The sequence below is a fragment of the Fusarium graminearum genome, chromosome 3 (assembly GCF_000240135.3).
Source record: "Fusarium graminearum PH-1 chromosome 3, whole genome shotgun sequence".
Taxonomy (NCBI): Eukaryota; Fungi; Ascomycota; class Sordariomycetes; order Hypocreales; family Nectriaceae; genus Fusarium; species Fusarium graminearum.
In genome coordinates, this window is record NC_026476.1 from 3,286,415 (window position 1) to 3,309,312 (window position 22,898).

A 22,898-nucleotide genomic window follows, 5' to 3' on the forward strand; every position below is an offset into this window, starting at 1 on the left:
AATCAAGAAATCGTTTGCTACGGAAACAATGCCTGCTTCTGCAAGAGACGACATTATCTTGAATATTCATTCGCTACTAAGGTTCATGCAACTCGAGGTGTCCTTGCAAGTCTGCTTCGCTAGCGATAAAACCCCTCAATCGAGCGTAGCCTATTTTCCCGTGTCGATCATGTTACATTTGCCTCATCGTAGCGAAGTTTCACCGGAAACTTTACTAGCGATTCCACAACAAGAGTGTGACAAGGCTTGTTTGATTATTTCCCCTCGACCACACTCGATCTCTCTTGAGCAAGGTGTGAGTAGGGTGGTTGAGAGCCTTACACAAGTATAGGGGAATAAGCACAATGTCGATTGCAATCTCCGTTGTTTGCTTTGTTCAACAGCATTGATATAGACCTAGTACGCTATGAACTTTGTTCGCTTCCTGCAAATCCCGGAGAGTTACCAAGTTTGTGGATTCTCAACCAGACAAGAGAGATTGTGGTAGCGAAAAAAGCAATTCAACCGATTGGTCTCGACTGCCAAGAGGCAAGGTATGCTTCCCGTCGTCCCGTTTCATGGGCCTTGTCAGTGTTGCAGTTGCATCGGTATATCCCTGTTCGAGTCAGAGGCAAGACACGGCAGTCGTGCTTTTGCGACCTAATCCTGCATTGAGTCAAGAAACAAAGGAGATGCAGACGCAGGGGATGAGGTTATTATATGGGAAATGTCACACAGATTCCGTATATGGATGGGCATAATGGTGGAGGAGCATCATCCCGGTAGGATCAGCCATAGTTTTCGGATGTTTTTCTTTACGAGGCGAAGTGTTAACCAAGTTTGAACTAGAATGTTCATGCCTGACTAGAATATTCCCCGACTCTTCGATTCCTTCTGATGTCTTGATAAAACAATCTGTGTCATTGTCTCAGTTGCCATCGGACCGAGAACCAACATGTCATATTGATAATCGAGGGAAAAGTGATGGAGTGATACAGATAGAAAACGGATAATTAAGCCCTAAATTAATTAAACAAGCTATCTTAGTACACGGTCTGGCATCAGGTTCGCAGCAATCCAAGCGTCGTCTCCAACGTCTGTGTCTCGCGTACATCATAAATCCCAAACACGGAGAGTGGATTCAATGGAGTAATATCCCTTGTGATCCTTCTAGACCCTGTCAGATTCCGTCTCCGCGTCAAAGTATAATCTCCATCAGGTTCCACCGACTAATCTCCTGTCTCCAGTTCTAGCAAACTCTATTCTCTTAGACTACATATATACGACATAGACGACGACCGTAAACTGACTTGGATCCCAGTTTATAGCCTACATGCTAAACCACAATTAACGGTCTAGAATAGTGATCGACTGGGGACTGTCACTTGCTGGTTGGTTCGTGGTGATCTGCAAGGTATCCTTGAGCGAATGACTCGTAGTGTAGCGGCTGGAAGCGGGTTTCACCAGTTGTGTTCTTTTTTAGGTGCCGACCAACGCGCGCAAATTAACCCATCGAATCCCTGTCTCGGTATAACCGGCTTGGTTTGACAGGGGGCGACAGAAAGCATTGAACTACCGAGACAGCTGAGTTGGCGCAGTATTGGCACAGACGGTACACTATAGCAGACGGTATTTGAATTAGACTACTCATTCGATATAATAGACTACAGAACTCAGTTCGCAAACCAACACAGTTCTGTCCCCTGGCACCGGATCCTTTCCCATCCGTAGTTCCTGCAGGCTTCACATCCTTGATACCATTGGAAAAAGTCACAGTGTCTCGTCAAACCCCCAGCTAGCGCAAGGGGCACTTTGATCAGCCAACGAACCAGTCGGGGAACTTGTCCCTCTCGGTAGTCCACAAAAGGATCGGCGCTGAAGAATTGTAGCACTGCGACCCAAGATCCATGGATGCGCAGCTCAAACGAATCACGAGGCCAAGGTAAGGCTGTCGACTATGTAGTCTGTCCTGTACGTAATTACGTTAATGAGTGAGAGAACTGCAACGAGATGACTCGCATCCAGGAGTTGGATGACATACCAGCCAGTAGTCTGACAGCCATTGTTAGACATAACTACCCAATCTGTCCATCCATTATCTGGGCAGCCACATTTTTAACTTTGAAATCCCTACTGTTATCACGCGTTGTGGAGGTTTTCGGTTGTGACTTAGCTTACGACTTTGACCAGCCCTGGTTGAATGCCGATCCCCTTTGAACCCCAAAGTTTTGTCGTATATTACTCGTAGGATACCCAGGGAGCGACAGTTTTCGCTAATCTAGTTGACGGACGCATTCTTAATTTCTTTTCTTTTTGTTGAACTTTGTTGCTCGATATCCTTTCTACTGGCAAACGTTTGTCATTTCCCTTCACTATGGATACGACTCCAAAAGAGTCGAGACAAATCGACTTATGGACATCGGAATTTATCACTTTCGCCGCTGCGACTATCTTTATCGGTTTGCGCCTGCTTAGTCGACGGTTGACGAGGATCGAATTCTGGTGGGATGATTGGTTTGCATTGTGTTGCTATGTACGTTTGTTCCTTTTGTTTTCTCAACTCTTTGCTGACGTCTACAGGCTGTGGCTATTGCTTGGGTAGTCATCATCCCTATCTGTATGTACTACTAACCCCTAGACGGACTCACATCTAATGTTATCAATAGGGATTAAAGAAGGTCTCGGTCTTCACATCCACGACGTCCACAATGGCAAGACGATACCCGAAATCCTGATGAAGAACGCCCTTATCCTTTACGTTGCCGAACTGTTCTACGCGACCGCCCTATTCTGCGCGAAAGCCTCCATCCTTAGCTTCTACTGGCGCATGTTTCGAGTCACCAACATCAAGCTACCAATTCAAATCCTGGCAGGCAGTGCTCTGATCTGGATCATCATTCGAGTGAGTATACCGATACACAAGACAAGACAAGGACTAACAACGTTAGACCTTTATGGGCATTTGGCATTGCGTGCCCGTCGAGCGATTCTGGAACCCGACTGCTGGAGGTGATCAAGGATACTGCGCCATTGAAGATAAAAAGTTCTTCTTTGGTACTATTCTCGTTCACGTTATTCTGGATATTTGCATTATTGCGCTTCCCATTTTGCAAGTTCAAAAATTGCAGTTGCCTATTGCGCAAAAGATTGGTATCTCGCTCATGTTTGTCTTTGGCATTGTGTAAGTGTTGCGTCTCCTATGACTTGCGCAAACTAACAATAGTAGCATCTGTGTATCGGCGATGGTAATTATCGTTGCTTCAACTCAATTCGATGCCAAGTCTGAGAACCTTACCTGGAACTTGACAACCATTGTTGTCTGGGCTTCAGTCGAAGTGAACCTCGTCACTGTATCGAGTAAGTATCCAAGACCTTTTCATATATATAAATACTAACCATTTAGCTTGTCTTCCTACCGTCCGACCAGCCTGTATTTTCCTCTTCACATGCACCAACCCCAGGTCCACCATCAACTCCGGCTCCAACAGCTACGGTCACTCATACGGTCGAAGCCACGGTCGCAGCCAAACCAAGAACACGATTCGTCTTTCAACGCTGCCCAACAACAAGGACAACGACGAGTCTAGCTCGACACACCAGTTAGCCGATTCAGACCGGGAACGTCAATCATCAGACTTTGAGAGTCACGCTATGGATCGATACCGAGGAAACGTGGCTACTGTTACTGGACCTGCCCATGGACGAGACCAATCGGAAGAATTTGAGGTTGGAACGCCATTCGGGGGGATCATGGTTAAGAACGAGACCACTGTCATGGTTTCGAATGCCCGGCCGAGATAGTTATGTTTGTTATGATGGGAAGGATTTAGGATATCCAGTGTAATATGAGGCAACAAGATTTTTATTTCTCGTCGTTTTTTGCGCGTACTATATGTATCTATGGGTTGGAGAGCGGACAATAATATACCATCCAGCCATTTATTCCCATGTGTAGCTTAGTGATGTCCTTTGTACACGTCTTAGAGTCTCTTCGAGTCCCGCTTACCAATTACTTACCTAGCTCGTCTTTGTGACTGTTTCTGGAGGTGGAGTCTCAGTCACTGTCACTTTATCAGTCATGGTCTCAGTGACCTTCTCAGTTAGGTAGTGTGAACGATCAGTCTCACTCAAAGTCCAGCTTTGTAGCAGTAAGTTGTCGCACCAGGTACTTCGTTTTGGTACAAATCCACTGCAGATAGCAAGTACCCATGTAAGTTCTTCCGGTATAAAGTTACAGGGCCCAGAAAAATATGAAAAGTTAGATGCAGATAAACCCCCACAGAGCAACGTCAAATATAATTCACCGAGGATGACATACGTCATGGTTGACGAGGCAAAATAGATCAAAGTCTATCTCTTGATGGATTCGAAGACGCTTCTGGGCAAAGAAGCTTCATGAATTCCATGCCGCTACGTAAAATTGGACAGTACAAGTTCCAGAGGAAGGAGCGAGAAGGCCTGGAATAGGGGCATCCTGGCCGAGGAACAGGTACTGTGCTATCTACAGATCGGCACGAAATGGTTCAATGGAGCGTCACCACGACATAAAAATAAAGTTTTGATTACATGGTTAAATCCGCAAAAAAATAGAGGCCGTCGCCGAACCCCCGGTCTGTAGTTGAATACAGGCTCGCGCTCAGAAATCGACTGTTAAGGGTGTCACCCAGTACTCGCAAAGCATCGAACAATGAACAGTAATGAGACTTCCCAACTGAGGCTAATCATGTCGCTTGTAGTGACAAGTCTCAGTGGACGGGATCTGAGTTCTCCAGACTTGTCTGGTTGTTGATGCATGGTGTCTCCTATTTATCGAACCTTTCAACAACGAACAATGACGATATTTCCCTATCCGAGATAAACAATGTTACTTTCAGTGACAAGTCTCCATAAATGGGATCTGAGTTCTCCAGAATTGCCTATTTTTCGATGTATGGGTGCCTCTTATTACTAGGGATCATGAAACAATGAACAATGATGAGATTTCTCTGTCTGGAATAACTAATGTCGCTTTTAGTGATAGGCTTCGATAGACAAGATCTGAGTTCTCCATAATTATCTGGCTATTAATAATAAGGATCATAAAAACAATGAACAATGATGAGATCCCATTTGAGAACATCATGTCATTCATTCTCAATGGCAAGTTTCAAAGGAAGAGATCTGAGTTCGTTAGACAGGTTGGCATTGTTTCATCTATGTCTTTTACGGTTTACAGTCTCAAGTGAGACATTGATCTGACATATATATCCTCGCCAAGGCAAAGCACATTCAATAATAATTACGACCAGGGGCATTGGAAACGAAAACAACAAGTCAAGTGATATAACTACTAGTTTGTGGTCAAGACAAGGATCCTAGTTATGGCGATATGCTTATGCCTCAGGCACCATTTCATCACATTGGGCCGGATTCTGTCTCTTGTCGGTCGTTGGACTGTGTGGGAAACGTAGTTCTACAAAGGCGCATCTAGCGCGTTTCTGGAATTGAAATGATGGCGTTATTACTGTAATTCTGTATTCTAAAGTCCCGTACGTTCATTAGCCACAGAGCACTCCGATAGTCGTCGGAAGAGCTATCAAGAGGTTATTAAAGTGAGACTGATATTGGGTGAGTAAAGCAAGTTTTTGATAAACTAACTTAACTACCTGATATCCCCTCTTTCTTTGAATGCAACTCGGAGGCGGTTGAGTTGTCGGAAATGGTATGCGGCTGTCTATCTTGTAATACCCGGCGTTGTCACATGGAGCTCAATGGTATAGGAATGCTTAAATGATATCAGAGAAACAAAGACCCAGATGTCTGGGCCCTGTCGATCTAGGCTTGCAAACGAATGTCGTTGGAATGTCTTTAGTTATGGATCTCTCGCTCCCAGCCCAATCCGGTCTCGCATTCCAGACCATTCCCCCGGTTTCGGTAACTCAATAAGCAATTAGCTGGGAGCAATAAACTTCAATGACCTTCTTTTAATTCCGCCCGATCCTGGCATGATTTGGCTGATTGAGGCGCTTTCTTAACGTCAGTGGGAATTAGGAGTATAGATAAGCTGCCCCTCCTAGATTTCTTGGTACCGTATTTGCGTCCATTAATTAATCTTTACTTGTAGAACTGCTGAACTGTTTCTCTAAGTTAACTGAGAGTATTATCAACCATCATGAAGGTCGTCATCGCGGGTTCAACGGGTTTCGTCGGCCAAGAAGTCGTTCGACAAGCTCTTTACCATCCTCTAATCACCAAAGTCGTCACTCTCTCACGGCGCGATCACGAGCTCGCAGAAGATCTAAAAAGACCAGAATTCGAAGAGAAGTTTACGTCTGTCAGCTGTTCAGACTTTAAGAGTTATCCTCAATACGTCAAGGATGAGATCTCTGGCGCAGACGCCTGCATATGGTATGCTCTGGTGATGTCGCTGTGCTACTGATGGCTGACTGAGAGCAGGCTTATTGGAGTAACACCGGCCAAATTGAAGCAGTATACTTGGGAGCAAGTTCGAATGATCTGCTACGAATATGCTCTCTATGCAGCCGACACATTTGCCAAACTTCCACGCGAGGGCAAGCCAGAGCCTTTGAGGTTTATCTACGTCAGCGGTTCCAACGCCGAGCGAGATCCTGCAAAGAAACCTTGGATCCTTGGAGACTATTGTCTACTAAGAGTATGTTACTAACCTCCTACATGATAATTGTAGCTAACACTGCTCCAGGGCCAAGTAGAGAAGCAAATCCTAGAGCGTGCACACCTATCCGATGGCAGAATGCAGGTCCTTGTCACTAAATCTGGGATGATTACAGACCCCGACATGGGATTTGTAAAACAGGCTTTCCGCTTCTTCTCACATGCCATCGTCAGTGTTCCGAGTATTGGACTGGTCGAGATGACAGCTGCGCTATTGAATCAAGCTGTCAATGGTCTGAACAAGGAAACATTATTGAATGCGGAAATGGCAGAGATTGGAAAGAAGGAATTGGTTCGGATGGAGAAGAACCTTGATTGATGTTGTTAATCGAGATACCAGAACTGTTTGTGTGGAATAAATAAAGTGATTGAAGCAATCACCACTTTGACGTATTTCAGCAATTGAGAACTAAGAATGATTGATACGTAACTGAGTAAAATCATTCTGTGAATATGTTTATCACAAACCGGAGAGAAAGCTCCTCTCGGTGTCGTCAAGTCACAAGGCCGAATCAATATGACGATGAGATGTGGTACGAAACAATCCCCGACTGACATCATCCGCTAGTCTTGGCTATACAAGGCCAAGTCCCCAACATAATTTCCATACTATCACAATTCCATGCTTTATCATTCTGCAGTTGATATTATGGATGAAATTATTGACGAAAAGAGACAGATAGCTGTCAACTTGGGCCACAATGAAGATGGAGAATCGACTCTGTATACCCGCGTACACAGCGATCCAGTCTCGTCGAACAAAGAAAACCATGACGTGCACAACACAGCCGTTAGATCTTTGGAGATTACAGATTCTGGTTGGCATACCGATCGAATTTATCCACAAGACTATGCGGTCGATGATGTGAAGAATGAGGATGCTTGGCTTTTAATACGAAGATTCAACAAGGTAAGTTACATCATCATACATAGGATCATCGACTAATGGGTGCAGCGAGTATTTCATATTAAACATACTCCCAATCATCCCAAGGATAAGATGGATCTTGAAGTTGCGGAAGACGAGCAATTCTCGCCAAACAAACTTCGAGCTCAACTTGAAAGACTGTACATGGGAGCGGTAAGTCTTTGTGGCCCTTAGTGTAACGCATATCTGATGCTTATAGATCCTTGGTTTCATCATATCCAGGCAGCATATCTCGCGACTCCAATCCTGGCGTGAGCCAAGACGAACAGCAGCATTTTGCATTGTAAGCAATACACCCTGTGGCAGGAACTTTGCTAACAACCAAGACATATTTTACTGTATGGTATCTCAATTTCCTCATGCCAACGCTTCTGGCAACACTCCTTGCAGCCCTTCTCTCGCCCAAAATTCGAACTACCTTGTTTCCACCCTGTCCGCCATCATTAGTCCACTACCAAGGCGGCCATTTGATAAAACCACCTGCAGGAATGCTAGGCACCACCGACACAGCGACAGGAGCACCAGAGAATCTAAAAGGAGAAACACTCGAACGAGAAGCCAGCAACTTTGCAACAGGTCTTGTAGCCCTTTCTGTCAATATCTTTGTTGATAAAGATCCTCAGCATGATGAATCTCAAAGAGGGGGCGGAAGGACCGAGAATCTAAAGGATCCCAGATCAATGGCTACCAGGATTACCACAGCAAAGGATAAAGCTGCTGGAGTCGAGAATCCTTCGTGGGATAAGACCAGATCACCTATGCAGGAACTCATGTGGAGTCAGATGAGACCTTTGATGCATTGGATTTGTCGATTTTGTGATATTTGGGAACGCAGTGCCAAGTGAGTCAATTTTTAACTTGACGAAAGACGTATTGCTAATACGGGACTTATAGCCTGATCGATCCCTCAGCTCCCTTTCCTAGACATGTTGCGCGACGACGAATCATCAGGACCATTCTTCCGATTCTGATATTAGCCATATTTATGTCGCCCTACATGTTCTATAGGATCACTACTCTCTGCTTTGGTATCGCATTCTTTGGTAGTATCTCCTTGAGAACATCATACAAGGGATTCAGATCCTTGATACACAAGTAAGATTCTCCACTGCTCGAAACAGAATATTGCTCATACTCTTAGAATTGTGTTCCAAAGAATACCAACAGACTCCCAAATAACAATAGCCCTTCTTCGACAAGGCGAACGTAATAAGACACCACTCTCACCGCCACCTGTCCCCAAAGGCCCACCATCAGGCAAGCCACACTCGATAGACGACACTGTAATAGGCGCTGCTGGAAACGACAGTCCACTCAGTGTATCCCAGCATGAGATTCTAGCAGCGGCGGAACAAGACGTCGGGACTACCAAGAATACAGGCGGTGATGACCATGAATCCTGCAAGTCTGGAAGCGGCGGCAAGAAACGCAGCAAACTTCTTAGTGTCATCAGGCCAGTTGCTCAAGCCGCTGCCAAGACACTTATAGGCGTCGACAAAGTGCGTGCCAAAACGGGATCCGAATCAGCAAAGAATCGTCTCGGAGCTGCATCGCCAAGAGAAGAACCTCCCATTGCAGGGCCAGTCGAGTTTACATGTCGATGGCGGGGCGAGAGAGGATTCGTATATCTTACTACTGATACTGTAGGACCGGCTCTGTGCTATTCCAAAAAGTCTTCTGTGGGTGATTTGGACAGTTCAGAGTATCAGGAGGTGCAACCGGAGTGGGCTATACCGGTTGCGGATATTGTGACGCTGAACAAGTATTCTGGTTACGGAACAAAGGCAAAGCTACTTGCTGGATGGGCTTTGGAGGATGATATTGTTGATGGAGTGGAAATTGTTGACAGCAAGGGAAAGGCGGTTCTTGTTACGGCTATGGTTAGGAGGGATGAGTTGTTCAATAGGCTCTGTGCTATCGGGAATCAGAAGTGGGAGATATGGTAGAGTATGTACTTGATTAACATCATGGAATGAACTCCTAACACGTAAAACATCGTGACCAGGACAGCTCTCCGTAACTCTAGGAGCTCTACTTGGGTTATTGTTGCAGGAGATTTCTACTAGCCTTTGATAGCATGGGTCTTCCGGCCTCTATCACACTGCCATTCCCGATATTCACTACAGCTTCTATATGAATCACTCTTCATGATGCAAAAATACAAAGCTTTCTGTCAGCCAATTCATCCGGTATGGTGTAGTGGCTAACATTTCGCGCTCTCATAACCTGAGAGATCAGTACCGCGGAGCCCAGGGTTCGATTCCCTGTACCGGAGTTGCTTTTTGCCTGAGTACCGTCTGAATGGTCTGATGGATGGAGCTGTGAAACTTGTCATGGCTCCCTCGTAAGATTTCTTTTGGAAGTCTTGAGACCCTCTGTCTTATTTAGATTAAATGGCTGTCTACGCCTCAATCAACGTCGAAGAGGCCATTGGTGAATTGCCCTTCAAAATGCGTGTGGCTGGCTGTCTATGAACTCAGTGGCGACGCACCATCAATCCGACAGCCAACCACACACAGATACGAGGCCAAGGCGCTATCAGATCAAGACGGCTTGTCCAATTCTGTTCCTGTCATTGATGCGAGTTTAATTCAGCCCGAGTCCCGGATTTAAATGGAAAAGTTAGATATGCAAGCGGTCGGAATAACGTTTTGGACTTGATGGCCATTCATTGTCTTGTCAACCACCACTTGGTCTAATCGGGCGCACAAGTTTTTGAACCGTTTCGGATGCTTCCGTCTGGTAGCGGGAAGTATTTTTAGATGTGAACGGAGACAGAGTAACCCTTACGAATATTCGCCAAGACTCGGCGAGAGCGATGAAGAGAAAAAAAAAAGATGGAAAAAGAATGATGGCAGGTCAAGACTGGAGAGAGAATACGCCGTGTTGGAGTAACGTGTGATTGTTTGGTGGGATGCGAGGAGTCCGGGTATTCGGAAGACACAAGGCAGCCAGACCCTTGTTATCTTTTCCGTTAGATCGTGAGGCTGAGGGTTAGCTTGGAAGTATCCAGAAGTGATCACTGCATTTCCCCTCTCGAGATGTCGGTTTGTTGTCTTGCCGTGTAGAATGGACAATAGGTATTTGCTCGGATAACAGAAACGAGGGTCGCATGCATGGATACCTCCATACTATGTACTATGTAGTAGGGATTATACAGCATGTCGTAGAATCTCGAAGAGGAAGGTATTCTGAATAAGGGATTGAGCAGCTTAGATCAGCATCCATCAAGCGGGGAAGATGTTGATAGCGGTCAGTGAGACATGGACATGTTCGCAAACTAGACGACGTTGGAGTTGGATCTGTGGGTAATAGATACGATGGATGCATGTTGAGCGGGGTACAGGTAGACGAGACCTCATGACGGATCAGCTGGGCCTTGGCGAGGGTACAGGTACACTTTAGAATAAAGGTTGATTGATTGTCTGATTGTCTGACCGTCCTGCCCGTTCGGTGGCGTCAATTGATAGAGAAATAAAGATCATCAAGATCATCTTTTCAGTGAAACAATTGATGTGCAGATTATATGGAGAGTCAGATTTCGATTGTCAAAAATGCTCCACTGTATCGTTATCCAGATCTGTCAGAAAAAAGAAGGGTGCAAAAGACACAGAACATCGGCTAAAGCGGATACAACAGAGTCTATCTGCCCTATCCGTATAGAGTGCTGCATACAGAGTACAGCCTTCTGCTTTTCTCGTATGTTGGCGTCGTTCGTATGCTGATGGCTGACCGTTTTAGCGCAGGTGATTACCATTCCGGTCAAGCCGATTTCCCTACACCAACAGATTTACGGGGGAGAGATAAACCGACAATCCCCCTGTAATTTATCTCGTGATGATCCTGACGTCAGCAATAGGAACTTCTTTTCCGATTGTCTCTGTTACTCATCTGCACCCTCTGCAGCTGCAGCAACGTTAGCTACCTACTCTCTATCTAGACTGCATGCTAAGCTAAGGCAGAAAAGTCCCTTTGCGCATACAACCCCACTCAATCTAGACCCTTGTATGTATAGTGGTCGGTCGGGATTTTGACTTGTTGGTTGCTAAGAGCCTAAGACGCCAATAGTTTCCAACCACTAGACAAAAAATAAAGTTTGGATATCTATGCCGTGCCGAACCCGTCTGATCACACAACAACACCACAAAAACAATGATTCACCTGCTCTGCCCAAAAAAGACCCTTGGGACCCTACGACCGTGGGTACCTAGCGAAGATCTGTGCCCGTGACGGAGAATATGGGGTGGTTAGCTGATGGATCGACCTAGACTCTTTCTGGTTTAAGTGGTTTGCAGACGACAGGGGCTGTTGCTTAGTCGACCCAGAATACGAGACCAGACTCTCCCTCTAACAATCAGACCATCGATTATAGACCGAGGCTGTGACAAGGGGAGAAGGCTGGTAATGGCAATAGCCCCAACTAGGCTTGAACCAGCCTCCTCCACTTGTTGGTACAAGTCTCACTATTAAACGTGCATGAGGAACCCTTCTTTTTCTTTTTGTCTCTATCCATCAGTCACTCAATATATATATATATCCTCTGTCCCTCTCCTCTCTGCTGTACTTTGTTACACAGCATCTCATCTCATCTCACACATCTCACATCAACCATGTTCTCCAAAGCCCTCACTGCCCTTGCCCTTGTGGCACCTCTTGTCTCAGCACAGACCTTTACCAGCTGCAATCCTCTCACAACCAGTAAGTCTCGCATTCAGTAGTCTTTGACAATCACTAACACCATTCAGCATGTCCTCCTGATCCTGCTTTCGGCAAAGATACTGTCCACTGTGACTTCACCAAGGGAGCTTGCCCAGATTTCAAGGAAGACGCCGGTACATCAATTACTCACAACGCCAACGGTGCCGTCTTTACCATTGGTGGACCCAACCAAGCCCCTACAATTGCCACGGGCAAGTACATCATGTTTGGCCGTGTCGATATCGAAGTCCAAGCCTCTACCGGTGTTGGTATCGTTACCAGCGCTGTTTTGCAGTCTGACTGTCTCGACGAGGTATGTCTACTATTGTATTTCAATGAAACTCTACTAACAACATACAGATTGATTGGGAATGGCTAGGAGGTGACAATGCTCAGGTCCAGTCCAACTACTTTAGCAAGGGTGATGTGAGCACATACGACCGAGGAGCTTTCCACCCTGTCGCAAACCCCGTCGGTCAATTCCACGTCTACTCCATCGAGTGGACACCTGCACTCATTAACTGGATCATCGACGACGTTGTGGTCCGCACACTCACATACGAGGATGCCAAGGGTGGATCTGCTTTCCCCCAAACACCCATGCAGATCAAGCTTGGTACTTGGTGTGCTGGATCTCCCGATGCTGCTGAAGGCAGTAAGTTTATTCAATCTGATATCACAAAGACTAAAGCTAACAATATTCTCAGCTATTCAATGGGCTGGTGGCCTGACTGACTTCAGCCAAGCTCCTTTCAAGGCTTACTACAAGAGCATTTCCATCGTCGATTACGCCGGTGGTGATGCTCCCACAACAAAGTCTGTTAGAGAGTACATCTATGGCGACCACTCTGGTAGCCATGGAAGCATCCGAACTGCTTAAGATGACAATTTAATGATTTAAGAATGAATACCTAATTAGATGGATTAATGAAGAGGAGGAATGAATACCAAGGATAATGAGCGTTAAATAGTATATAGATGAATAAAGAAGTAAAATCAACATACACAAATTGTCCTACATATAGGGTTATTCCCATCTCTTTCTTGATCCACCTATCTTATACAATCTATAACTATCTGAACATCAACAAAGTAGATCCAATATGAAAAACAACAGTGATATTCCCTAGTCTCATCACGCAAAAAGTGAGGTTCTGCCCGGGCTCGAACCGGGGACCTTCTCGGTGTTAACGAGATGCCATAACCGACTAGACCACAGAACCGAGCTTCTGATTGGATGAAATCTGCCATCCGTATCTCGTCTCTCATCGGTTTGCCATCGGATAGCTACGTCTGTAGATGCTCAGTGAAGGTAGCAATCGTTTTGTAAATATCAATTTGTAATCTTGAGATGTACGTGAAGCCTGTGACCTTTTGTCCGGCAGGAAGGGCTTTGATGCAGCTGTTTTGGTTTGTCAGGTCATCTAAATCAGAGAAGGGAAGGAAGTCGATTCATATTCAAGTAGGCAGGCACTGACGTCGACTGGCAGAATTTTAGGCTGCTACTAGCAACTGACTGTTTTCAAACATTGTTCTTTTTCTCCTTTGCATCAATCTTGTTTGCACTTGCTCTCTCTGCATAGCCATCAAGGATCGTCCGCGTTTGCACCTTATTGTCGTCTTTAAATCAAAGAAACCCGCTAGATCTGTGTTTGCGTGCACAGTAGCAAACACCATAATCAATATCGACATCTCAGCCAAGTTTCAGCGTCGCCAGTTTACGAGCATCCAATTTCTCGCCAAAAGACCATCGTTATATGTCAGTATCACACCAGGTACTGTGGTAGACCCGTTGCTAATTTCAATGATAGTAGCACTGCAGGGATTAACGCACTCAAAATGTCCTCCCCGTCTCGTATCAACAATTCCGATTTGGAATCAGTTTCGTCCATCGACAGCTTCGATCCGCCCCCTACTTTCGAGACGAAGAGAATCACCAGAAAGGATGCTCTTCAACAAGTCGAAGATCTCGTTTACGAAATCGGCAACTTGGACTTTGACCAAGAGTCCCTAAAGCACAAAGTCGCCCAAGTCTTGACCGAGCCAGTCCTTCGTGTTCTGCCCCCTGAAATGAAAACTCGCATTCTGGAATGGGCTTATCAATATGATCCTCTTATGTTCCGGCAAATCATCCAATTCGTGAACGATGACATCGGAGAGTGGGGATACACTGTCGAGATCCCCAACAGACGAAAGGACATGCCATGGCACGGCATCGGAGCCGACATCCTTCGGTTCTTTGTGGCTGATCTCAAGCCCCTTCGCAAGGGACTCCCAGAAGTAGAGCGTCGAACTGTCGTCAACAATGTACGACACGGACTTTCGCTCTTTGCTGATTTCCATGATGAAAAGGTTGGCGCTGCTGAAAGGGAGGCGCAGACAGCCATTGCTGCACTTGCTCTCCAGGAAGAGGCAATCTCCGACTAGAAGAAGGAGATCATGACTGCTTTCCAAAAGGTTCAGGTCAAGGTGGAGGAGGGACCCGAGATGTTTCCCTACATCGAGAGGGAATGGCATCGGAGCCTAAGCCAGACGGGGATGATCCCTGAAGGCCTTGCCCGTTTTGCCGAGTGCCAGTGCAGCCCGGACGAGATGTATCGCCTGGCACAGCTGTCGGAGGTTCTTCAGATGAGTTGAACTGGAGATGATGGATCTTAAGGGAGGTTGAAAGTTTTCGGTTTTTTTTTTTGGTTTTTTTTTCTTTTCAGATGTTGGGTCACTGTGACCGGCGAAGGAGATGGTGCATGGACAGGTCGCCGGCATGGCAATCTTCAAAATACATGGGTACGCGCTGAACCATCAAACTTGGAGAAACTCGCTCGAGATCGAGCACACTTATCAGGATCCAGCCGATCCGATTTTTCTTTCGAATGGCGGCTAGTATGGAGCAAGCTCACGTAACTACCAAGTTTGCAATGGATCACATTGGACCAGACCTCAAAACAAGCTCGTCTGGAGATAAATAATAAGAGTGAATACGTGATACATTTGTAGCAATCACTGCAGACGCCTGTGATATGATATACTGAACCTTTTGATTCCCATTATTGAACTTGGAGCCGATCATGCTAGGTGTTGCATAAATATTAGATCACTCTTAGTATATGAATGGCCTAAGAGTGGACTAATGATTTCGCCTGTACTGCTTTAAGTCCCTATTTTCTTTAGCAACCTGCCTGCATGCGTAGAAGATTCCAGTTTAGACTTAGTATCTCCCAGGCAGCCAGGCTGTCATAATATTCCCATCCTTTTCTGTCACTGCTCTGGCACTGGCACCACAGGTCGGTTGAAGAAAACTCAGCACTGATTCAGAGACTGATAATAATAAAAAACCCAGCTTTAGTGTGTATACCCTAAGAGATCATCGACGACTCTACTCGGGGTTGCTGGAATGCCATGGCGGAAATAATCGTGCTGAAGAGACTGCTTGAGATGCAAACACTGCAACACCATACCAAGTGGGGCGGTGTTGTCCTGAAACTCGACGCCATGAAAGTTATTCACGAAGGGACCGGAATGCCTACCAGCATGTCAGCACCCGATCTTGCTCTCATCATTGCCGCTATTGTATTCCGCAGGATCAAACCCCAGAAATTAAAGTCGCTCAGGATCAAGAATGGTTTTGTTGAATTCTTCGGCCATCTCAACGGAATGCAGTGGCTGCCTGTCGCTATCCGAGTCAACAAACTGGTAGGAAACCAGGTGTTCGCCATTGAATTGGACCAGGAAGCAACTGAGCCTAAGGTCCGTTATGAGAATATAAATGGTAAGAAGGCCACAGTTATGTTGGGTTGTGTACTTTCCAAGATGGAGACAAATTAACGTGTGTTTAGGCAGGATGGTTCCGATTGTCACGACCAAGCAACCACAAACAAACATTTACGAGGCTAAGATGCAAGTAGTTACTCGCCGAATGATCAGACGAGACATCTATAAAAGTAATAAAACCAACTCGAACATCAATAATCAACCACGACAGTCAACTGAGAAGGATAAATCTTACTCAACAGGACAGCCTCGGGAGTCTATCGAGACGGATGAAAATGACTTTCCTTCATCTGACCAGTCTGAGGCGATGGAAATTTGTGATGCTTCTTCCTCATCAGGGCAATCTCAACATTCGACTGATAGGGAAGAATCTGAATATGTTATGTCAGGCCAGTCTCTTGATACAGCTGTGTCGGCTGAGTCTGATTCTGCCTTTAAGGGGCCCATTGGAAAGACCGAAACTGACGATGTCCCATTGGAATCAATTTCGCCCGTCATTGTGGAGGACAGTCCAGAGACCGAGCCCCGACAGCACCAGAACCTCGAACCTCACACACCTGATTCAAAGACGCTCCGCGAACATGCTCGTCAGATGAAGGCTTTAGGCAAGCGCCTACCTAGTCCCGATCAGAGATTTGTCAACAGGTTGCGACGGGATATACGACAGTTTGCCAACATGGCAGACCAGAAGGAAGAAGAAATGGTACTCGAGCGTGAATCAATGCGCTCTAGAAATCCACCTTCAAGTGAGCATGCCCCCCAAACAAGCAGCATCGACCTTTTCGGCCGCTACAAGATGCTCTGGAAGGGCGCACTCCGAGTGAATGGCTCAATCCCAGAAAGCCTTCGAGAGCTAGTTCGTTACGACTGCGACACGAACCAGATTTTCTATTTTGAGGAAACAGAGGCAGATTTCTTGGCGGCAAATGCCATGAGAAACGAGAACGGACAGTGAGACAGAAGGGTGCGTCAATCTCAGTAACGGGGACAGGTATGATGAAGAAACCCCTAAGTCTTAGGCTATAAAAATAAGTAGTCTAAGAAGTATAGTCGAAGTAACCTAAGCTGCCCTAATAATTTTGTCTCTTTTGCTCCCAGCGGTCAATTTTTCTGGTACCCTGAGGCAAGGTACGATCTATCAGCTCTCATTTCGAGACTTTCGGATATGCGCAACAGAAAACCTCTCAGTCAAGGCTGGCTGAATCAGCACGTTTTGGCAATACAGCACATATGAAACGAACTCGTTACTTTAGTTTAGGCTATCTGGGTCATGCTTTTCTACCACCAGAAAGCTCAAAGGCTAGCTATTTTGCTGCCCACCAGGTTGCTCATGGGTCCATTCTCCATATAGCAACGGAATCTTGCGCCAGAAAGTCGACGAGCGTTCTAGAAGGGGGTATGGACATGATAGTTTGTGCGAATAAAAGATGCATTGAGATCCAAATATTCACTGTCGTGAACGAACAAGTGGTGGGGGTCTACTGGGTAGCAGAAAAGTTGACCCCCTAAGTCTTAGGATACAAAAATAAATAGCCTAAAAGCTATAGTTTTAGTAGCATAAGATGGCCTACTAATTTCGTCTCTTATGTTCTCAACGGCCGATTTTTCTGATACCCTGAGGGGGGTGTTTTCTTGACTGTGACCTTTTCCGATGTAGTAGCTGATTGCATTTTCTGATGGTCAAACAATGACAGTCTGCATTTATGCCGCCTCTGCAGCAGCTCTTCTCTCAGCAATGAGCCGATGAGACCAAGGCTGACCGAAAGGAATTTTGGACCGATCAATGTCGTCGTCGTCGTTCCCCTCAAACATGGAACTCGCTTCCTCCTCCAACCTTGCACGTCGCCACAGGTAATCTCTTTTCCTCCAGACAAGATACATGAGACCCAGAACCAGCAGTCCACCTAGACCAAAACCGAGCCACAGGACCCAGCGGTATTTACCTGCGATTGCACCCATACCCGTTGCCATAGCTCCGCTACCCTTTGAGTGGCTGCCCTTTGACTTGTTGGTGTATTTCGAGATGGCTTTTTGTCCATACTTGGAAACCGCTTTGCCTCCATGCTTCTTGATCTTGTCCAAGAGATCGCGCGATTCCCTTATGCGAGGTTGGGTTGATGGATGGCCAAAGACGTGATTGCGGTTTAGCGATTCGTAGAGGAGGAAACCGGGTATGTCGGAGAGGGGACAATGGGGAGGTAGGGTGATGTTGGAGGGGGGACAAGGTTCGACTTGAGGGACGACGGGAATATACATCTTGGCGGTTTTGATGTATGGATTTGAAGTTTTGATTTGGAGTCTTGGTTTCGAGTTCTGATTGTATGGTGATGGCAGTCTGACCACACTTGGTAGAACTGAGTGATGGAAGAGGGAAATGGGAATGGTTCGACGGAAAGACATCTCTTCCATGATATTCCGATCATGAAAAACTTTGTTCTTTTTATGCGGCTTTATAGTGATTTGACTTTAGAGAAGGGTCATGCTTGAGGGGTATCGAAAAGGTTGATAGGACAAGGGGCTGAAGGAAGCGCCATCAACCCAAGTTTTCCGGTCACACGAAACATCGAGTACCATCAAGGTATCATAAAATTGACCGCTAGAAACATAGGACATTAGTAGATCAGTTAAAGCTACATAGATCATACCTCTTCAACTACTTGTTTTGTGCGCTAAAAGTTAGGTCAAGTTTCCGGCCAAACGGAACATTGAGTAGAACGCATCGTGGATGGTTGATAGAGTTGGAGAATCTCATCTACTTATAGTTTGGTTGGTTCAAAGAAGCGTGCGAAGAAGCCATCGGTGTATTTGTGATCTATCTCAAATAAATGCCGCTCGCAAGGTTCAACTCAACACGACGATAGGAACACATATCATGTACTCAACAATTCTTCAGCTCATTTCCAAAGCAACCAGTAATCGGAAAAATAATCAGGACACGTCGTATATTGTCCAAGTCAGCAAACCCAAATTTATGCCATTTACAGCTTTGCCCCTTGCCCTCTTCTCTTCTCTCGCTCCGTATCTCTCAGGAGTCGACGAAGAATCTTGCCACTGGGGCTTTTGGGTATGACATCCAGAAACTCTACACCTCCTTTGAGTTGCTTGTACGCTGCTTTGTGATCCGCAACATGCTTTTCAATATCACGTGCCACCTCTTCATCCGGCAAAGACTCGGCGGACGAACTCTTTACGACAAATGCTTTCGGGACTTCTCCGGCGCGCTCATCGGGGACTTGGATAACGGCACAGTCAAAGACGTGAGGGTGTGCCAAAATGTGAGCCTCTAGTTCGGCTGGTGCGACCTGGTGGCCCTGTAGATTGTTAGTCAAGCCCACTTTTGACCGGCAGTTCACATACCTTGACCTTGATAAGCTCTTTGATCCTGTCGACAATGACAACATGTTCGTTGCCAGAAGGGGCCAAGGTAAATATGGCCTCATCTCCTGTTCGAATCCATCTGCCATCGTGGTGATAGACAAAGGTCTCAGACGTTGCTTTCTCATTATTCAAGTAGCCCAACACAATCGATGGTGCTTGAAGCAGTAGCTCTCCAGGCTGGTCGCGTTCGGTTATCTCCCTGCCCTCGGTGTCGATTATTTTGGCTTTTGCACTGGGTAAAAGGCATCCAGAGCCTCTCGTGAAGACATCATCTTCACTTGACGACGTGGCAACTGTCGCAGTTTCGGTCATACCTGCTAGTGTCAGCATTGATCAACTTGTAGCGATAATGAGCCTCACCATAAGCCTGAGCAATGGTCCAATCTGGGTACAAAGTACTCATATCTCGAATAGTCTCCTCACCCAATGGGGCAGCTCCGCAGTAGACAAACTTGACACTACTCAGATCATATTTGGCGCAGATATCCTTGAAACGAAGAATTTGGATAATAATAGGAGGTACCTGTGAGAGTTAGCTGGGATATTTTATAGTGTGTCGGTTTCACTGACCACCAACAACTGTCGGATCTTAAAGTCTTGAACAGACTGGAGAAAATCCTTCAGTTCAAACCGAGGGAGAATTATAACTTGGTCACCTCGCCAAGGGCTTGTGTGAGCGGCGATTATTAGGCCATATATGTGAGATAGTGGCAGATATCCCGTTACAGCTTGAGTCGTAACGCCGCGCTTTGCTCGGGCAACGGAGTCATATGTGGTATGTTGCAAAACATTCGAGATTACATTGTAATGGGAGATCATGACCGCTTTCTGTGCAAATATTAGCCAGACCGCACGACTCAAACATTATTTAACAACTTACCGGCAAACCCGATGTTCCACTGGAAAAGCACAAAAAGGCCGTCTGGCGAGCACCCTGGCCTTGAACCCATTGCAGTTCGTCTAGTCGATCAAGTTCAGAACCCTCTCTGACCAAGTCCTCAATAGAGGCATGAGTAAACTTGGAGACGGGTTCGGCACGAGGAATTTCAAAAAGAAAAATGTTTTCTTCAGGTATTCCAACGTTTTTTGATGCTTCGAGGGCTGTCTCGAGCAGCGGCGTACAGGTAAACAGAGCTTTTGCACCTGATGCCTTGAGCTGATGCGTCAGTTCGTCGACAGAGTAGGCAGCATTGGCGGGAGTCACGATGCCTGAAAGGCGATGGACACCGTAAATCGGGGTGATGTAATCAATCTACATATAGGAAATCAGTCGATGGTTCTAAAGTTAGATGTCGAGGTAAGTACCGTATTGAGAGAGAAGACGGCGAGTACTTTATCCCAAGGCGTCCCCTCATTTGGCTGCCATTGCAATCGTTTGGCCAACGCTCTGGCTACAAATTCAGACCGCTCAAAGACCTGAGGCGCAGAGTACGAACGCTTTGTGATACCGCAGGTAAAGGGATGTCTACTTTTGGCGATAGGACAACGACCGTATTTCTCGTTCTTCATGAATTCGGCTATAGGGATGGAGTCGGGAGGGTCTATTTGTGTCAGCAAGCAGGTTGGGGTGAGATTGGAAGTTCTGACCTATTGGGAGTTTAGGAACCCAGTCCGGAGAAGTGAAAACCATCTTGACAAGTTTAATAGTGTATGTTTTGATAAAATCGCGAGTTTATGGTGTGGTGAGCTGTAGGAAAGAGATGTTTGTGATTTATACTTGATCCGACGCGGTAATATAAACGGAGAGTCGGGAGGGAATGACACTAGTACTAAAAGGGTACCTCGGCGTCTTCACCGTATTCCGTAAATAGACCAATCAAGTTGAAGGAATCACAGACTCAGTATAATCTTTTCGGCAGTTGTCGATTTACAAGAATCAAACAGTCGAATAGAATGGATACCCCGTACCCGAACCGGTGGTTGTATAGATCTCCCCACGCTAAGAGCCGATAGATTGATTAGTAGCCTTGTTAGTTTATGCACGAGATTGGATCTCCCCCGGACTTCCGGCAGATAGTTCGATATACGACCTGTCACAAGTACCTTTTGTATGGAGTCCCTGCAGAATAGTACTTGCTGACGCCAGCCAGATTCATCTGACGCCAGCCAATCGCCTATTCCAGGAACACCACTGCAGATCATATATTCTGTGTATACAAAAGTTGGCAACTGAATAAAGAGGCGACAAGTATAAAAAGGTCGATTATCTCTTTTACCAAGTTCAAGAAAATCCCCTATCTAGTTATCTTAACCATATTCGATCTCCCATAAACGTCACAATGGTCAAACACGCTTCCAAAGCCACCGTTCATCAACTCGCCAAAGAGTACTCCTCAATCATAAAAGGAAAAACAATTCTCACAACAGGAGTAAGTCCTGGTGGTCTTGGTGCATTATTCGTCGAAGCCATTGCGGTTGCTGAGCCCGAGCTGGCTATCCTTGCTGGTCGTAACATCAACAAGCTCCAACAAACAGCAGATCACCTTGCATCAAAACATCCCAATCTCAAGACAAAGCTCTTGACTCTCGACCTCAGCTCTCTTGCTTCTATTCGTTCCGCAGCACAGCAAGTCAACGGATGGTCTGATGTCCACAAAATTGATGTCCTGGTCAACAACGCAGGCATCATGGCGACCGACTTTAAGCTTACCGAGGATGGATTCGAAAATCAGTTTGCTTCTAACCACTTGGGCCATTTTCTGTTTACGAATCTCATCATAGACAAGATCCTAGCTGCAGAAGCTCCCCGTATTGTCAGTGTTTCTAGCAACGGCCATCGACTGGGCCCTATCCGATGGGGTGACGCGAACTTCAGTGTAAGCTTCACTATACACAAACTTGGCTCGGTACTGACCATTGGCAGAATGGAGATTTATACAACAGATGGAACGCATACGGACAGTCCAAGACTGCCAACATGCTATTCGCCATCTCTCTGGCTGAGAAGCTCGGCAGTCGTGGATTGCAAGCATACAGTTTGCATCCCGGTGCTATCCTTGAAACCTCCTTGGGCGACCATCTGGCCAATCTGGACAGTCTTGGTGAGTCACCATGAATTCTTTGTTGTAAAACTGCTTACAAATTTAGTCGAGGCTGATCGTGCAATCGGCGATCCATGGGGTTGGGTCGATTGGTCAACTGTCCCTGTGACTGCCGAAGTTGGGGCTGCCACGCATGTCTTTGCTGCCTTTGATCCTGATTTGAAAGGTTAGTACTTCAAATCGAGGCACTTATTGCGAATATTAACTTGGTTTCTTAGATCATAACGGTGCTTACCTGTTGGATTGCCGTTTGGCGGACCCTTTTACAGACACTGTTAGGCCATGGGCTACGAGTTCGACCGAGGCAGAGCTCTTATGGAGACTGAGTGAGAAGATGGTTGGACAGAAGTTTCCATTGAAGCTTCAATGAGGCCTTGTGGCTGGTTTCATATGTGTATCTTGGAACGAAACTTTGTATGATAGGGGGAATCATC

The 22,898-nt window shown here is 46.1% G+C and overlaps 12 protein-coding genes and 2 non-coding genes across 14 annotated transcripts; 9 read left to right on the top strand and 5 right to left on the bottom strand.

The window, feature by feature from the left end:
• Positions 1-28: 28 nt before the first annotated feature.
• On the top strand, positions 29-331 carry FGSG_12803 (uncharacterized protein; the record flags this gene model as incomplete). The annotated part of the gene is made up of 1 exon (XM_011326036.1): positions 29-331. The coding sequence occupies one exon, from the start codon at positions 29-31 to the stop codon at positions 329-331; it is 303 nt and encodes a 100-aa protein (XP_011324338.1).
• A 1,152-nt stretch (positions 332-1,483) lies between these two features.
• On the bottom strand, positions 1,484-2,042 carry FGSG_12804 (uncharacterized protein; the record flags this gene model as incomplete). Its single annotated transcript, XM_011326037.1, has 3 exons — positions 1,484-1,729; positions 1,809-1,927; positions 2,021-2,042. The coding sequence occupies 3 exons, from the start codon at positions 2,040-2,042 to the stop codon at positions 1,484-1,486; spliced, it is 387 nt and encodes a 128-aa protein (XP_011324339.1).
• Positions 2,043-2,353: 311 nt separating this feature from the next.
• Positions 2,354-3,780, top strand: FGSG_05754 (uncharacterized protein; the record flags this gene model as incomplete). The annotated part of the gene is made up of 4 exons (XM_011326038.1): positions 2,354-2,512; positions 2,618-2,881; positions 3,261-3,336; positions 3,407-3,780. 4 exons carry the CDS (start codon positions 2,354-2,356, stop codon positions 3,778-3,780), a joined length of 873 nt encoding a protein of 290 aa, XP_011324340.1.
• A 216-nt stretch (positions 3,781-3,996) lies between these two features.
• Positions 3,997-4,302, bottom strand: FGSG_12805 (uncharacterized protein; the record flags this gene model as incomplete). Its single annotated transcript, XM_011326039.1, has 1 exon — positions 3,997-4,302. One exon carries the CDS (start codon positions 4,300-4,302, stop codon positions 3,997-3,999), a length of 306 nt encoding a protein of 101 aa, XP_011324341.1.
• A 1,828-nt stretch (positions 4,303-6,130) lies between these two features.
• FGSG_05755 (uncharacterized protein) lies at positions 6,131-6,970 on the top strand (the record flags this gene model as incomplete). The annotated part of the gene is made up of 3 exons (XM_011326040.1): positions 6,131-6,366; positions 6,501-6,631; positions 6,690-6,970. The coding sequence occupies 3 exons, from the start codon at positions 6,131-6,133 to the stop codon at positions 6,968-6,970; spliced, it is 648 nt and encodes a 215-aa protein (XP_011324342.1).
• Positions 6,971-7,168: 198 nt separating this feature from the next.
• On the top strand, positions 7,169-9,525 carry FGSG_05756 (uncharacterized protein; the record flags this gene model as incomplete). Its single annotated transcript, XM_011326041.1, has 7 exons — positions 7,169-7,184; positions 7,293-7,561; positions 7,646-7,732; positions 7,779-7,862; positions 7,906-8,420; positions 8,474-8,674; positions 8,721-9,525. The coding sequence occupies 7 exons, from the start codon at positions 7,169-7,171 to the stop codon at positions 9,523-9,525; spliced, it is 1,977 nt and encodes a 658-aa protein (XP_011324343.1).
• Positions 9,526-9,764: 239 nt separating this feature from the next.
• On the top strand, positions 9,765-9,854 carry FGSG_20642. The gene has a single exon. It is a non-coding gene; the product is annotated as a tRNA-Glu (tRNA).
• A 2,335-nt stretch (positions 9,855-12,189) lies between these two features.
• On the top strand, positions 12,190-13,157 carry FGSG_05757 (uncharacterized protein; the record flags this gene model as incomplete). The annotated part of the gene is made up of 4 exons (XM_011326042.1): positions 12,190-12,277; positions 12,325-12,590; positions 12,638-12,932; positions 12,985-13,157. 4 exons carry the CDS (start codon positions 12,190-12,192, stop codon positions 13,155-13,157), a joined length of 822 nt encoding a protein of 273 aa, XP_011324344.1.
• Positions 13,158-13,426: 269 nt separating this feature from the next.
• Positions 13,427-13,500, bottom strand: FGSG_20643. Its single transcript has one exon. It is a non-coding gene; the product is annotated as a tRNA-Val (tRNA).
• Positions 13,501-14,116: 616 nt separating this feature from the next.
• FGSG_05758 (uncharacterized protein) lies at positions 14,117-14,704 on the top strand (the record flags this gene model as incomplete). The annotated part of the gene is made up of 1 exon (XM_011326043.1): positions 14,117-14,704. One exon carries the CDS (start codon positions 14,117-14,119, stop codon positions 14,702-14,704), a length of 588 nt encoding a protein of 195 aa, XP_011324345.1.
• A 969-nt stretch (positions 14,705-15,673) lies between these two features.
• FGSG_05759 (uncharacterized protein) lies at positions 15,674-16,099 on the top strand (the record flags this gene model as incomplete). Its single annotated transcript, XM_011326044.1, has 1 exon — positions 15,674-16,099. One exon carries the CDS (start codon positions 15,674-15,676, stop codon positions 16,097-16,099), a length of 426 nt encoding a protein of 141 aa, XP_011324346.1.
• A 1,647-nt stretch (positions 16,100-17,746) lies between these two features.
• Positions 17,747-18,301, bottom strand: FGSG_05760 (uncharacterized protein; the record flags this gene model as incomplete). The annotated part of the gene is made up of 2 exons (XM_011326045.1): positions 17,747-17,949; positions 17,989-18,301. The coding sequence occupies 2 exons, from the start codon at positions 18,299-18,301 to the stop codon at positions 17,747-17,749; spliced, it is 516 nt and encodes a 171-aa protein (XP_011324347.1).
• A 722-nt stretch (positions 18,302-19,023) lies between these two features.
• Positions 19,024-21,053, bottom strand: FGSG_05761 (uncharacterized protein; the record flags this gene model as incomplete). Its single annotated transcript, XM_011326046.1, has 7 exons — positions 19,024-19,356; positions 19,403-19,737; positions 19,784-19,946; positions 19,994-20,251; positions 20,304-20,675; positions 20,729-20,964; positions 21,011-21,053. 7 exons carry the CDS (start codon positions 21,051-21,053, stop codon positions 19,024-19,026), a joined length of 1,740 nt encoding a protein of 579 aa, XP_011324348.1.
• Positions 21,054-21,702: 649 nt separating this feature from the next.
• Positions 21,703-22,834, top strand: FGSG_05762 (uncharacterized protein; the record flags this gene model as incomplete). The annotated part of the gene is made up of 4 exons (XM_011326047.1): positions 21,703-22,239; positions 22,287-22,464; positions 22,511-22,630; positions 22,683-22,834. The coding sequence occupies 4 exons, from the start codon at positions 21,703-21,705 to the stop codon at positions 22,832-22,834; spliced, it is 987 nt and encodes a 328-aa protein (XP_011324349.1).
• Positions 22,835-22,898: the final 64 nt, after the last annotated feature.